We start from the raw sequence: 14,951 nt of genomic DNA, 5'->3' as shown, positions 1-14,951 counted from the left end.
CTGCCCTCTGGCCCTCCCCCTGCCATCCTCCCTGTGGGCCTGCAGAGGGAAAGCCCCATGCCAACCCAGCTGCTGAGTTGATAGGTACCCACTGGCAGGGGCGGGCACCCACCGAGTGAAGACAGTTGAAGGCAGACAGGTGGGAGAGTACACGTGCCCATCAGACAGGGATGGGGAGAAGCCAAAGGACAGAGGCAGAAGAACACACATTCAACGGGCAGAGACAGATGGGGACATGTCCCCAATAAGCGGAGGCAGGAAGGGACTCACACCCAACAGGCAGAAGTGGACAGACCCGTACCCAACACGCAAAGGCAGACGGGGACACAGACCTAACACGCAAAGATAGATGCGGACGTGTACCCAACAGGCAGAGACAGATGGGGATCCAACAGGCAGAGGCAGATGGGGGCTTGCATCCAACAGGTGGAGACAGATGGGGACATGGACTCGACAGGCCAAGACAGAAGGGGACACGACCCAACAGGCACCCAGCACGTGACATGTACCCAACAGGTGAAGAGAGGCACTCGTGAAGTGGACACAGAGCCAGGAAGCCAATAGAGGCAGGTGAGCAGCAGACAGAGGCAGCTGGCATCAGCAAGGCCCAAGGGACGGACGGATAACCAGGGCAAACACACAGGCAGGAAAGACACACAGATTCCCAGTCAGACTCTGGACTTAAGGGCAGAGCTCCGGGTTCTTGCTGGTCTGTCTGGGGCAGGAGGGGACATCACCCGCCAGGCCCCAGCCCTTGGGAGAGCAGTCTGGTACTTGTGGCAGACCCATCCCTGCTTAATTCCATTTCTTTGGGGTTTCCTTCCCATGCCAGGGTCTGAGGGGGGCCCAGGCCTAAGTTACTGGACTGAGGGGGAACATCTCCTGCGTGCAATCTGATGGCTTTGACTCCATCCAAATATCCCAGTGTTGTCATCCCCCATTTCAGGAACAAGAAACTGAGGCTCACAAGGCAGTGAGTGACTCACCCACGCCCAAAGTGAACGGGTGGCAGAGACGGCTCGAACCCAAGTTATTCCCCTGGTTACCACTTGGCCTGCGGTCAACAGGCCTCAAGTGCCAGGAAAGGGTGGGCAGGTAAGTCAGCCAGAGCCACAACCTGCCCTTCCTAGCCCGCCCCCTCCCTCAGTACCAGGGACAGTCTGGGGACTTCCCATTCGAGATCTTGACCCTTGGAGACACAGTCCCATCATCAGGGGACCTGACCGGTCACAAAAGCTGCAGGCACAGAAAGCTGCAGGCTCAACAGGCCCCGGAGTGTAACCCAGTGGGTGGGACAGGCGGAAAGCTTGGCTCAGAGAGGGGCTGGGGGTGGGGGGCAAAGCTGCACAGCAACCCCTGCCCACCCCGCCCTGAGGGCTGAGCTTCCACCTGTCTGTCTGCCTCTGACTGAGAACACTCCCTGGGGACAGAGGCAGTCACCCGGAACCCCCAGGGGACAGAGCCACCCCCAAGCCCATTCCCTGCCCAGAGTCACGGTGACAGACACGACTGGAGGCAGGCCAACCCTCCGCTCACCTTTCTGGGATAGGGGAGTGAGTCTCTCTCACCCCAGGGGAAATCTGCCGGGGTCTGCATGGTGGGGCCCAGGCTGGTGGCAGAGGGCCCAGCTACTCCCCTCACTTCTGCTTTTTCAGCTTTCCTGGCCCAGAAGGCAGGGTCCCTGACCCCTTCCCTCTCACTTCCCCCTCTGCGGGGAGGAGGGACAGAAGATGGGTTAAGCTGCCCTGCTGTGGAGGGGACACTGCGGACCCCAAGACCGTGACTCCCAGGGGTCGGGGGCCCAGAGAGACACCCCACCCCTCGTCTCCCCTGATCCTAAGGCAGGGGGACTGGAACATATTCTGATGTCCCAAGGCAACGGGGTGGTGACTGAGTGGCGCCCCACCCCCACAAACATCCTCTGGAGAGAATGGGGGGCAGAAGTCAACAAGGCCACCATCTCTGACTGTCCCTGCTCAGAGCATGGGCACTCCTCCTCCTGTAGTGACCCTCCCACGGCTGGGCCCACCTCAAAGGCAGCCTGCCGGGCAGGCCCCACCACACCCAGCCCTGCCCAAAGCAGCCTGCCAGCCCAGGGCCCCGGGACAGGCGAGGGGGCAGAGGCCCCCGCACAGACGTCACAGAGGCCTGAGGAGGAGGAGCAGGTAGCCATGGGGCAGGGGGTGACCAGGCCCAGGCCTTTGCCACATGGCCTCCCCACATCAGTCACACCAGTACCACAGGAACTGACACACACACAGATACCCACAGTCCGATGATCGGAAACCATTTCCACAGACGTCCCCTATGTGGAAACACACCCCCACGCACAGCGAACTTCCCCTTCCAGTCTCACAGGGCCTCCACTAACTGTCTCACGATGGCCTGCTGGGTGTTGTGAAAGAGGCTTCCTTAGACCAAGGCCTCTCGTACTCCAGCTTTGTCTGGAGGCTGGGGTGGTGCTGGGACCCCTAAAACTCCCAGCAGCCCCCCCACCCCCCTTAGAAGCAAAGGAAGACTCTCCAGGGCAGGCAGGGAACAGCAAGGGGCAACAGGAAGGAAGCCCCCTTGGACCTGCCTTTGCCGAAGGGTATGTGCAGGGCCTGTGAGGCCTCTGGTGGCAGGAGTAGGGAGGACAGCACCAGGCCGCGCCCCCTTGGTCCCTGCCCCACTCCCCCTACAGACACTTCCTCTTATTTACTTCCGCCCACAAGGCAGCTGGACAGAGGCCCAGAGCCCCTCAGCCTGATCCCTGGCCCTAGGGTCCCCACCCCGGGCCTCCCTCCAGCAGCTGCAGCCCAAGCCCACCTGCTAATCTCTGGCCCTAACGGACACCAACAGCCCCTCCCCAAGATGCTCCCTCCCGTGGGACAGGTGTCCCCAGATGCATCACCCATCATGCTTCTGGGTGGGTGAGGGGTCCATAGTTCCCAGGCATCTTTGATGGAGGAGCGATTAGCATGGAGTGATAATGAGAAGTGTGCCTGTTAACTGAGTATTCATTGCATGAAGCCATTCCTTCCTTTTGCTGGTGTGGATTCTGCCAGGCCCTGTGTACTAGCTCCAAGGGAAATACTCTCATCCCATTTCAGAGATGGGGAAACTAAATTCAGAGAGAAAGTGATTTGCTCAAGGCCACATGGCTAGAAAGGCAGAGAGCTCAGAGCAAGATCAATCTGTTTGCTTCCAAAGCCTACACTAAGCATTTCCCTATCCACACTGCCCCTGCGCCCCCCGCAAGGCCTGCCAGCCTGGCGCCCTGCTGGGCATCACTCACAGCTACTGGTCCCTTGCTCTGTCCCCAGGGGAGCCAAACACTAGGAGGCACACATGTTAAGGCAGATTGGACGACCCAAAATAAATACACAATGACAAAACCCAACTGTCCTGTGACAGAGCTACAGTCGAGGTGCTGGAGGTGTGCAGAGACTGTACCTATCCGCCCAACAGGAGGCCCAAGAAGGCAGGGTCGTCCGGCTGGGCCCTGAAGGTGAACAGGAGTGGGCCAAGCAGAGAGGAGGAAATACACTCCACGGAGAGAGAGAGACCAGCATGGAAAAGAGGCTTGAGGGAAGTCCCCGTTGTGGCTCAGAGGGTTACGAACCCGACTGGTTTCCGTAAGGATGAGGGTTCTATCCCTGGCCTCGTTCAGAGGGTTAAGGATCCAGTGCTATGGTGAGCTGTCGTGTAGGTTGCAGATGCAGCTTGGATCCCTTGTTGCTGTGGCTGTGGTGTAGGCCGGCAGCTGCTGCTCCAATTCATCCCCTAGCCTGGGAACTTCCATATGCTGCAGGTGCAGCCCTAAAAAGAAAGAAAGAAAGTAAAAAGAGGCTTGGTCAGAGTTTCCATGGTGGCTTAGTGGTTAACGAACCCGACAAGGGTCCATGAGGACGCGGGTTCGATCCCTGGCTTCACTCAGTGGGTTAAGGATCCGGCATTGCTGTGAGCTGTGGTGTAGGTTGTAGATGCAGCTTGGATCCGGTGTTGCTGTGGCTGTGGTGTAGGCCGGTGGCTACAGCTCCAATTTGACCCCTAGCCTGGGAACCTCCATATGCCGCAAGTGCGGCCCAAAAAAACCAAAAAAAAAAAAAAAAAAAGAGGCTTGAGGCCAGGGGAGCACAGTAGGAAGTTAAGAATCTTCTACTCACTAGCCGAGTGTTCCCAGGCAAATCCCTCTCCCTGTCTGAGCCTCAGTTCCCTCTTCTGTACAAAAGAGGTCAAAAGTAGATGTTCCACCCTCAAAAGGTGTTTCTAGAAACAAAATGGGCCCCAAAGACAAAGGAACTCCCTGGATTACAAGGACATTCTTACTGCTGCAGGGTCTCCTCTAGGCAGAGGAGGGACAGAACCCACTAGGTCTCAGGTGCTGTGGGGCAGGCTGGCCTGCCCTGGCCAGGCCAAGGGAAGTTCCCCCCAACACCTGAGGCTCCCAAGGCTCCCCAAAGTCCACAGTCACATCCTGCCTGAGCTCCAGCCAGGGGAGCAGGAGGGATCCGGGAGGGATCAGGGTTTCATAAACAGGAAGAGAGGAGGGGAGGGGGGGAGACGCTCAGCTCTCAAAATAGACCTGCAGGCGCTTCAAAGGGGTCTAGCTCCGGAGACAGCCGGGGGAGGGGGCCTGGGGTGCCCAGTCCACCCCCAGGAAGGGAGGGAGGGTGAATGGGACCCCAGCCTGCCCCAGGGCACCAGGTGCACACGGGGAGCTCTCTCCCTAGACTGAGGTCCTCACCACAGCTGCTAAAGACCCCAAGCCCCCCTTCAGCCTGAAATGGATAATACACGGGCCTTAAAATGCCAATATTCTGCCTCCGATACACATAAATTGTTGGATTCTTCAATTTATACGTATCACATTCCCTCCTCTGCGTGGCCCTGAGGGGTGGACACTATTCTGCGTTAACAGAAAGAACAGCTGAGCCTCCAAGGGGCAAATCGCTCGCCCCAGGTTAGATGGCAAACAAGGAAGGAGCAGGATTCTGCACTCAGAGCGCCTGCCTCCCAAGTCCCCCCACCCAAGTCAGGCCTCTGCTCCCCCTAGAAGGCCCACTTCTCCCTCCAGCTGCCCAAACCCTGTCTTTCAAGGCCCAGCCAAGCACCAGCTCTGCAGGGAAGGTGGCTGGTACCCTGCAGCCCACCCCAACTCTTCCTCTTCCGCCACGCACAGCAGTGACCGTCCAGTTGGTCCAGGCTCAGCCCTGAATTCAGGTGCCACTGGATTCAGGTTCCCCGCTCATCTCATCGTGCCCACGAGAGACATGTGGGGAGGTGGTCTCCCTGTCCTGTACGAGGCCTGGCCCAGAATACAGGTTCTACGTGCCCACAGCCTGTTCTCCCCCTGTCGCCACCCTTCCCCCCAACAGTGGCAACTCCCTGAAGGTGTTCATTTGGGGGTCCTCAGTGCCACTGCAGGATGCACTGAAAATGCGATAAAGCAAAAGATGAGCCCACCCACTGCCAGCTCATTCCAGGGCCCAAAGTGACGAGGTCCTATGATGAAGTCCATAGCATCCCCACAGGCTGAGCGCCCCTCAGTGTGCTGAGCCCAGAAGTGGGCCCTGGGGATACTATGAAATTCTAAGCAACAGGGAAGGTGAATGAGCAGGTGCTGAGGAATGATGGAACTCAGAATCGTAGGGACCCATTGCTCCTCCTCTTCAGTATTTGTGCCTCCTGGGCTGGGAGGAGTGTGGCCTCTGTGGTCAAGCAAGAACTGATTCCATCACCCACCAGCCACGTGACCCTGGGCCTCAGTTCTCTCATCTGCAAAATAGGGAGAGTAAAGATCTCTGCCTCTGGGGGTGCTAGGAGAACCAAACGCGCAAAGCTCCTGGGATGGCGCCATCTCTTCCCTAACGTGGCAGTCGAGACTCTTCCTGCCCCATCCATGTCCAGCCCCGTCTCCCTTCCCCCTGCAGCATCTTCTGCTCTAGAGCAGGAAGGAGTCACAGGCTTGAGGGTAAATGTGGGTTGCCAGCCCAAGCGAGTTCCTGCCCTCTCCTGACCAGCCCCTCCAGCTGAGGTGAGAAGCTGCACTCAAAGGTGCAAGCGCCTCTGCAACCCCCAGAACCGCAGCCCCAAGATCTGAACATCCTGGGTCTTCACTGGAGACCTGCCCCACCTTCATTCTCTTCCTAGGCAACCAGTGGCAGTTACTTGGTGGGAGGAGACTCTCCGGACATGGAGATAGGGCTGCACCATGTGGCCTGGGGCCCAGTCCATACCAGTGGCCCGGCCTTTGGTGGCCCAAGGTTGCCACAGCACCAAAAAAAAGAGGGGGATGGGAGCCTACTTGTCTCACCTTGCCCTGCCCCGGGAGCTCAGCTCCCTTATCTTAGGAGGCTGAGTCAAGGCAAACATCAGGACCAGCCCTGGGTCTGTCTCAAAGGTCAAGCTTATGGTCTGGTGCACAGGCAGACCCAGGCCAGTAGGGTGTGGCCACTAACAGGCAGTGGAGCTGAGCAACACAGCTGGGCATTCATGCTGCTGGTGCTGAAGTCACTGTGTGCCAGGCAGCTGCCACCTCATTTGTCCTTCACGTCACTCCTATGAGGTAGGTGCCATCATTCCCAATTTATAGCTCAGGAAACTAGACGCAGAAGGAAGAAGAGCTTCTGGTCAAGCGGTGAGGGCAGAGCCAGGACTCGAACTCAGGTCGACTCCATCACCAGAACCCGCGCTCCGTCCTGCTGGGCTGCTTCCCAAGCCCCTCCACAGCCAGCAGCTCTGCAACCTCACAGCTCCTCGAGAACTGGGTGCGGTCTTGCCCAATATGATGAGAAGGCCCAGGCCCGGAGGAAACAAAGGACCCATCTCGGGTCACACAACGGTCACCCAGCCCTGGCACTTTGGTCAGCACACAAAACCAGCAGCAGGAGCTAAGGGGCTGAAGGTAGGAGCCCAGGGGAAGCAGAGAGAGCAGAGCTGAAGAGTTGGGTGGTGGGAACCCTGAGAAATGGCCTGCGTGCTACGTGCCAGGCTCTGGGCTCTGGTTCGACCTGAGGCTGCCAGGTTCCCTCCAGCGCCGGGTGCACAGATGATTCCAGGCCCTCGTGAGGTTCAGGGGACCCAAACCTCTCCCATCACCCCTCCGCCCTCTCAATACAGTCCGCCAAACCACCATGAAGATATAAACTCTGGAAGTGTCCTGGCCTGGAATATGGGTAGCCTGAGTTCCAGCCTGGAGGCGGACCCTGTCTGGGTCACAGACCCCTCACCCGAGAAACAGGAAGGCTGGAGCAAATAATCTCAATGGACAGGGCTGCCTCGAGGATTAGGTGGGACCAGAGAAGGAAGGCTGAGCTGGGCACAGGGCCTCACGCCCAGGGGGGACGAGGACAGGCCTCCCTCCTCCTCCAGAGCCAAGCGAAAGGTCCCGCACCCCAGACCATCCCTTGCTCCAGTGCCAGCCCTGGCCCTTACCTTGGACGGCTGAAGGCCAGCTTCTTCCCCTGGGGCGTGTCCATTCTGGAAAAGAGAAGGGAGATTGGGGAACACTGCCAGAACCTACTAGAGCAACCCAAAGCACAGGCAGACCCTCTGCGGCACCCCTGCCCTTGGCTGTTCCCAATAGTTGGGGGCCGGGGGGCGGGGGCTGGAGTTCAGGGTGAGTTCCGCCGACCTCCACTCTCACAGTGAGGGTGCAGGCATCAAGCCTCCTATACCAGCACTCCGACAACTCAGGCAGAGGACTCCCGGCATCCCCCACGCAGGCTCTCTGCCTAGAAAACACCTCGTCTCTGAAGGCTCAGCTCAAATGTCACCTGCTCCCAGTGAGAAGGAAAGGACTCCCAGCTCTGCCACAGACACATGGTGTGACTGTACCAACTGACCCCCTCGAGAGGCCTCAGGTTCCCAATCTGTAACAAGGTGGTCTTTACAACCCCCTCCCAGTGTTGCAGTGAGGGCCGAAGGAGACAAAGTCTGGGAAAGTGTCCAGCCCAGAGATGGTGGCTGCTCTGGCCTTGCGGCTCTGGGACCCCACCCCATCCTCGCAGAACCTGCTTCACTCGGGCCCTTCGATCCTTCATTTCACCACTTATCATAACACGTGGACACGCAACATGTGGGCCTGCCCCTCCTGACAAACGGGGGGTCCTGGGAGGGCAGAGATTAGGGTTTGGTGCTAACAGCTGCTCTCTTCCAAGCTCCTGCCACGTGCCCAGCGCTGGGCTCAGTGCCTCACACCTGGGGCACCATTCCATCCTCATGAACTGGGAGAAAGGCCCTGGCCTCATCTGGCAGAGGAAGAAACTGAGGCACAGAGGGGCCTAGTGATGGTGGTGAAGTTCACACCACTAGTAAATGAGGATTCAAAATCTTGGGGAGGTCCCGTTGTGGCTCAATGGTAATAAACCTGACTAGTATCCATGAGGACATAGGTTCAAGCCCTGGCCCTGATCAGTGGGTTAAGGATCCGGCATTGCCATGAGCTGCAGTGCACGGTGCAGATGCGGCTCAGATCTGGTGTTGCTGTGGCTGTGGCGTGGGCCAGCAGCTACAGCTCTGATTCAACTGCTAGCCTGGGAACCTCCATACATTGGGGGTGCGGCCCTAAAAAGGAAAAAAAAAAAATCTGGTCTTGTACACCAGGAGGTGTTCAAAAGAGGACTGAGGAAGAGCGCCCACTGCCTGGCCAGGGGAACTACCTGCGGAGAGATCCCTCCAGGCAGTCTGCTTCCCCAGCCCCCAGACGTTACCCTTGAGTGGGTATTATCCAGCCCACACCTTTCCTGTGTGTCAGGAGCTGAGTAACCTACCCCATCTGGGCTTTGGGAAGCTGAAAGGGGCAGCCCCCATCCTTCCTGAACGGCAAGAGGGTCGAGAGGCTGGGAGGACCCAGGACTCTGGAGCCAGGGGCTGGGCCCACAGGGCAGCTGCGGCTTTGCTCGGCAGCAGCAGGCACAGCTGTGCTCTGCCCATTACATAATCTCCCTGTGCCTGGAGCGCCACCCCCCCCACCACTCCCAAGACATCCTGCCCCCTGAGCCCCTTAATGTTCCTAATGCTCCCCAGGGACCACTGTTCTGCAGGCCCCACCACACACTCACATACACATACAAGTCATCTCTCAGAAGCCTGGGGAGAACCGGGTAGATAAGGGGGGGTGGCAGGGGGCAGGGGGAGGTGTGATGAATTTGTAGATGGAGTTCCACTTCACCCAGCATTCTCGACTTCTGCCATAATTCCCGAAGATGGTAACAAGAGCCTACGCACCAACCTCCCCTATTCCAAATCCTCACCCTTCCTAAGACTCAACTGTAATTGTTACAGTTGAGTGACTGACTCCCTTGGTCAATCACGCACTCTTTGTTGAGAACCTTCTATGTACCAGGCCCCAAACCCTCCCATGGTTTCCCACTGCCTACAGGATAAAGTCCCAACTCCATGGTGTTCAAAGCTGTTATCTCCAATTGTCCAATACAGGTGATTAAGAAGGTGAGTACTGGGGAGTTCCCTGATGGTCTAGTGGTTAGGATTCATGGCTTTCACCGCTCTGGCCTGGGTTCAATCCCTAGTCTGGAACTGAGATCCTACACATCAAGCTGCTGCACGTCACGGCCAAAAAAATAAAAAGGTACATCCTCGGAGTTCCCGCCGTGGCTCAGTGGTTAACGAATCTGACTAGGAACCATGAGGTTGCTGGTTCGATCCCTGGCCTTGCTCAGTGGGTTGAGGATCTGGCATTGCTGTGAGCTGTGGTGTAGGCTGCAGATGCAGCTCAGATCCCGCAATGCTGTGGCTCTCGCATAGCCCAAGGCTACAGGTCCAATTAGACCCCTAGCCTGGGAACCTCCATATGCCATGGGTGTGGCCCTAGAAAAGACAAAAAAAAAAAAAAAAGTACAGCCTGGAATCTGAACTTGCGGGTTCAAATTCTGACTCCTGACACCTGCATGACCCTGATGTTACTTCATTTCTCAGCATTTCAGTTTCCTCATCCGTGAAATGGGGATAAAAGTAAAGTACCTCACTGGGTGGCTATAAGAAGCAAACAAAATAGTGTCTAGGAGTTCCCTTTGTGGCTCAGTGGCAATGAACCAGACTAATATCCATGAGGATGCAGGTTCGATCCCTGGCCTCACTCAGTGGGTTAAGGATCTGGCATTGCCACGAGCTGTGCTGTAGGTCACAGATTTATCTTGGATCTGGTGTTGCTGTGGCTCTGGTGTAGGCTGGCAGCTGCAGCTCCAATTCGACCCTTAGCCTGGGAACTTCCATATGCTGCAGGTGCAGCCCTAAAAAAAAACAAAAATAAAATAATGTCTATAAAATATATACACCTGGCACGTAACTGGTCCACAAACAATTGCATTATTATCAGGCCCTATTCTGGAGCTAAACTGAACAACCTGAGACTGGGAACAGACCAGCCTGTTTCATATCCCTGAGAATTTGCATGGTGGCCGTTTCCACCAAGAAAACCATTCCTGCCTGGTCACTCCTGTCTTCTTTGAGGTCTCAGCTCAAAAATCATCTCCTCTGTCCACATGGCCTCAGGTCCTTTCCTCCCTCCTCTGGATCTCACAGCACCAAGCAAACCGCAGATTAACTCAACGCGGAACCCTGGCTTGTCCAGCGGCATCATCTCCCTGGCACCCAGCTCAGGGTCTAGCACAACATCTGTCAAATGAAAGCTCAGCCATGGAGTTCCTGTTGTGGCGCAGCGGAAGTGAATTCAACTAGTATCCATGAGGATATGGGTTGGATCCCTGGCCTCGCTCAGTGGGTCAAAGATACAGCGTTGCCGTGAGCTGTGGTGTATTTCACAGGCGCAGCTCAGATCCCAAGTCGCTATGGCTGTGGTGTAGGCTGCAGCTCCAGATCCGACCCTTAGCCTGGGAACTTCCGATGCTATGGGTGTAGCCCTAAAAAAAAAAAAAAAAAAATGCTCAACCCAGCAAAGAGAACAAGGAGGCCAGATCAGGTTCTCTTACTCCCATTTTTCAGACGAGGTTCAGAGAGTTGAGGCCTCTGAGTTAGTAAGTGATAAGCATGGGGCCTTGGCCCAGAGTCACATGGCTGCAAGCCTAAATCCCAGATAAGGGAGGGAAGGAGGTGGTGGCTGTGCCCAGAGGTGTGCGCTTACAGAGCGGTATCTGGAGGATTTGGGGGACTCCACAGGCCTTGTCTGGCCGCCTCTAGTCCCAGGGTCTCTGGCCTGGGTGCCATCCTCACGGAACCCCACATCCGTAAGAGCCGATGCACAAGGTCTCTAGAGAGGAATGGGCAGCCCTGGAGAAAGGACCAGGAGTGCAAAGAGGACCACAGCTGAGCTTCCCTCTTAGAGCCAGGGGCCTGGGAAGACAGGGTTCATTACCCCCTCTGGCCTGACCGCCGCACAGATGGTGGAAAGAATGCAGGTCCACAGCGACAAAGACATAAATCTAGCTCTGATCTTGCATCTGTCGCATTACTTCTCTGAGCCTTGGTTTCCTCATCTGTACCTTGAAGGCAGGGCTGTCTTGTTCACTGCTGTACTGTTGCTTGGAATAGTACTCGTCACACGACAAGTGCTCAATGGTATTTGTCAAATGAATGAATGAAAGGGAACAATGATACTGACCTTTCAGAATACTGAATGAAGGACCTTGTCTAAAAAGTCTGGTACAGGAAAGGTCCTTTGGCCTCAGAGGATAGAGACCTGCTCTCCTCACTCTTCCTCTACTGCTCATGGGGCCAGAGGCCGAGGGCCCCCAGACCACTGCGCCCCCTCCGCAGAGGTGAGAGATGGGTTCCAACAAGCATCCTTCCTTCCAACCCAGCAGCTCTGTCGCGGGAAGAGGGGCCAGGGCAGCGTCCAGAGAAGCTGGGCAGCAGATGGACAAAGCCAGCACGTGCCCTACAGGCAGGAAGCAGCCCCAGGAGTTGGGTTCAGAGCCCAGCACTGGCAGCCCTGCACGCTGCTGGAAGCTGGGGACCGGATGCCAGGGCCGGCTGGCATCCCCAGCCCTCGGCAAAGCCTGGAAGGAAGAGTCTGCCAACATCCGGAGCCTCTCTTGGAGTACCTTCCACCTGGGCCAGCTTGATCCCAGTTCTCCCCTGTCCTTAAAGTCTCCCACCACTTGGTAGAAGACAGCAAGAGACCTGGGTTCCAATTCTGACTCTGACATTAATTCATAGCCCAGTTCACCTCTCTGAGTTCGGTTGTTCCATGTGAAAATGGGGGTAATAATCCCTTCCTTGAAAAGTTGTTCGGAGAATGATTTTATTTGAATAAGGTAACACAGGTGAAGTGGGGTGGGTAGCACATAGTGCAGCTCTGTACACAGTGAGGCTGGGCCTGGGGCCAAGGTTACAGCTTTCAGCAGGGCCAGTGAAGGACCAGGCAGAATCCTCACCCACACTTCCAGGGGGTTTACTCCACGTGGGCCACACCCTGGACAAGGCCCTGCCTCCCAGCAGCCCATTTTCGGCAGCGTCATGGGGAAGGCAGGGCGGTCCGTGTCCCAGGCCTCTGCCAAATGCCCCTGCCAGCCCCTGGCCTGCCTCCTTCCCAGCCAGGAGCCGGCGGCAACGCCTGTACCTGCAGGTCAGGCTGCTATATCACTTACATGTCACCTGGGCTAAGAACAGCGAGGCCCTGTTCTCCAGTGAGAACAGCCCATTCCGCGCCCTGGCTGCCCCATGGCTCCTGTTACCCAAACAATAACACCCTGTCACCTGGCACCTCCATGGAGTGGGGAGGAGGAGAATGGGCAGCAGAACCCAGGGCTCTGCACCCTCTCAGAGCCAGAAAGTAGAGACCAGAACCCAGCCTTGGCCACTGGAGCAAGAGTGGCCCAGAGAGGCTAAGGACTGACTGAGGGTCGCACAGCGTTCCCAAGGTAGTGCCAAGAAGCTCCTGGAGAAAACACAACCCCTCCAACCCTAGGAAATAAGCCAGTTTTTCCCTCTCAGAGTTTGGGTGCAGTAGTGCTAAAACTGAGTTGAGTTTCCTGTTTAAACCTGGCCCCTGCCTCAGGATTCCCCAAAGGGAAGCAGGAAGTAGTGCCCTGGACTGGGAATTGAGCTCCGGAGTGTCCGCCTCCCCTGCTAGTGTAACACACGGTATGTTCTCAGCTGAAGTCCCCCCCTGGCCTTTCCCAGTCTACCTTCCTCTGGGAGATCTAGGTCGCAGGAGCGTGCCAGGGCAAAGGAATCCACCTCAGAGCAACCCCCCCCCCCAGCCCCTTGTGCCCCAGTCGGGGGGCGGGGGGGTGGTGCAGTGTGGATAGGGGCTGCAGAGGGCAGTGTTCCTCACCTCAGAGGGTGAGTCAGCGAGAGAACCTCTGAGCTGAGCAGGGCCTGTAAAAACCCTATGGCAGGGATCCCAGAGCAATTTACTCCAAATTGCGCCTTCAGGTTGGTTACCTAATCCTGCCGCGCCCACCCTCCAATAGCCAGTGTCAGCAGTGACCATCCCTTTAAAGGGGCAGCACACCAGGGGTCCTCACTCTGATCTCAATCTGTGGCCCTGAGAAGCAAGGCGCTTGGTGGTTGCCTCAGGTAAGTACCAAGGAGGTGTACTCAGCAGGGGCTATGAGCCGAAGCCAGGGGAAAAGCACCTTGGCTCCCAGGCTCACTGAGGTCCCCATATCCCCTCCCCTCCGCATATCCCCATATCCCCTCTGGAAAGGCAGTATCACCTACCTACTTCCCAGAATGAGGCCGAGGAGAAAGTTTTCTCCACCTGCTGGTTCAGGGGCTTGACCTTGACCCTGGAGGTCAAAGAGCACAGGAAGAGCTGGCCTTTTGCAAGTTTGGAGCCTATCACCTCAGAATCCTCAGAGGGCAGGAAGGAGTTGCTTCTGGAAGAGGCTAGGCAGGCAGAGGCCAAACTCCTCAGGGGCCCAACCCTTCTTATTGGGGCGGGGGGAGACAAGAAGCAGCGGCAGCCACCAAGGTCCTCCCCCTCTCCAGGAATAGTCGTCACAAGGACTAAGGGTTTTTCCCCATTCTCGCCTCCACAGCCCGGGGCAGGGGACACAGGTATTCTCTGACCCTAGCCTGGGGCAAAGAAAACCAAGAGTTTCTGCCCCAGACGGGCCGTGTCACCCCAAATTCCACAACTGCCAGGGTCAAAGGGGCAATCCTTCTAGGGTCAGCAGCGGAAAAGCTGGGAGATCTTCTGGTAGCACGATGCGCGATGTCAAGGAGAAGTGGGGGATCCTACGACCCTTGTCTCTTGTAGAATCCGAGACATCTGGCAGCCCGGAGTTGGCCGCCTGGGCTAATGAAGGAAACTCCCACACCTCCCGGTACAGGTCCTAGGTGTAGGGAGACGTAAGGGGAGGCCAGATCTCAGCGCACCGCGGGATCCCCTCTCCACGCTAAGGGATTTCTCGGCGCTTGGCGGAACTGTCCCTCGCTCACACACACCCAGGACATAAGGGGGTGGAGCCGGAGAGGGGCCAAGAGATCGGAGGGCACTCGCGTCCTCGCAGGCGCCCGCCAGGCTCCGGCGGCGCCGCGGGCCGCCCCGCCCCTGTAGGGACCCGGGCTCGCCGGCCGCCAGCGCCCTTCTCCCGCCCAGCTCACTCACCTCCGGGTCCAGCGGCACCAGCTCCATGAGCGGCCAGGGCTCCTTGAGCTGAGCGAGAGGCATCGCGCCGCCGCCAGGCCGCCGGAGCTCCACCGGCGGCGCCGGCTGCGCCGCCTCTCGGGTACCAGGGTCCCCGGCTCTGAGCCTTCGCGCCCCCTCGCCCCAGCAGAGACCCCGGCACTCAGGCTGGGCCGTCCACCGCCGCCGCCGCCGCGGCACTCGCACTTCGGCTCCCTCCGTCACCCGGCGCCGCCGCGCCCATTGGCTACCTGCGCGGGGGGCGGAGCCAGTAAAGCCACGCCCCAGCCCCCGCGGCGCGGCATTCCCAGCGCAGACCCCCCGCCCCCTCTGCGAGGGGAGTGCTGGCCCCGCCTCCACCGCCAGCCCGGGGTCCGTCCTCTGCTCCGCCCGGGAGAGGTCCGCTTGACTT

The 14,951-nt window shown here is 57.8% G+C and overlaps 1 protein-coding gene across 2 annotated transcripts in view; it reads right to left on the bottom strand.

The window, feature by feature from the left end:
• Window positions 1–14,750, bottom strand: part of RPS6KA1 (ribosomal protein S6 kinase A1) — a 42,205-nt gene extending 27,455 nt beyond the window's left edge. Inside the window, exons 1-2 of one of the 2 annotated variants that reach the window (XM_047792760.1) lie at window positions 14,522–14,750; window positions 7,420–7,464 (exon numbers count right to left, since the gene is read on the bottom strand). In XM_047792760.1, coding sequence (XP_047648716.1) covers window positions 7,420–7,464; window positions 14,522–14,584 — 108 coding nt within the window. In that variant the 5' untranslated portion in view covers window positions 14,585–14,750. Of the gene's footprint in view, window positions 1–1,536; window positions 1,681–7,419; window positions 7,465–14,521 lie in introns of those variants that run through there. The other variant, XM_047792761.1, reaches the window with a different exon arrangement.
• Window positions 14,751–14,951: the final 201 nt, after the last annotated feature.

The sequence above is a fragment of the Phacochoerus africanus genome, chromosome 8 (assembly GCF_016906955.1).
Source record: "Phacochoerus africanus isolate WHEZ1 chromosome 8, ROS_Pafr_v1, whole genome shotgun sequence".
Taxonomy (NCBI): domain Eukaryota; kingdom Metazoa; phylum Chordata; class Mammalia; order Artiodactyla; family Suidae; genus Phacochoerus; species Phacochoerus africanus.
The sequence above is the reverse complement of the archived record's forward strand: the minus strand, read 5'-3'. Positions and strand labels throughout refer to the sequence as shown.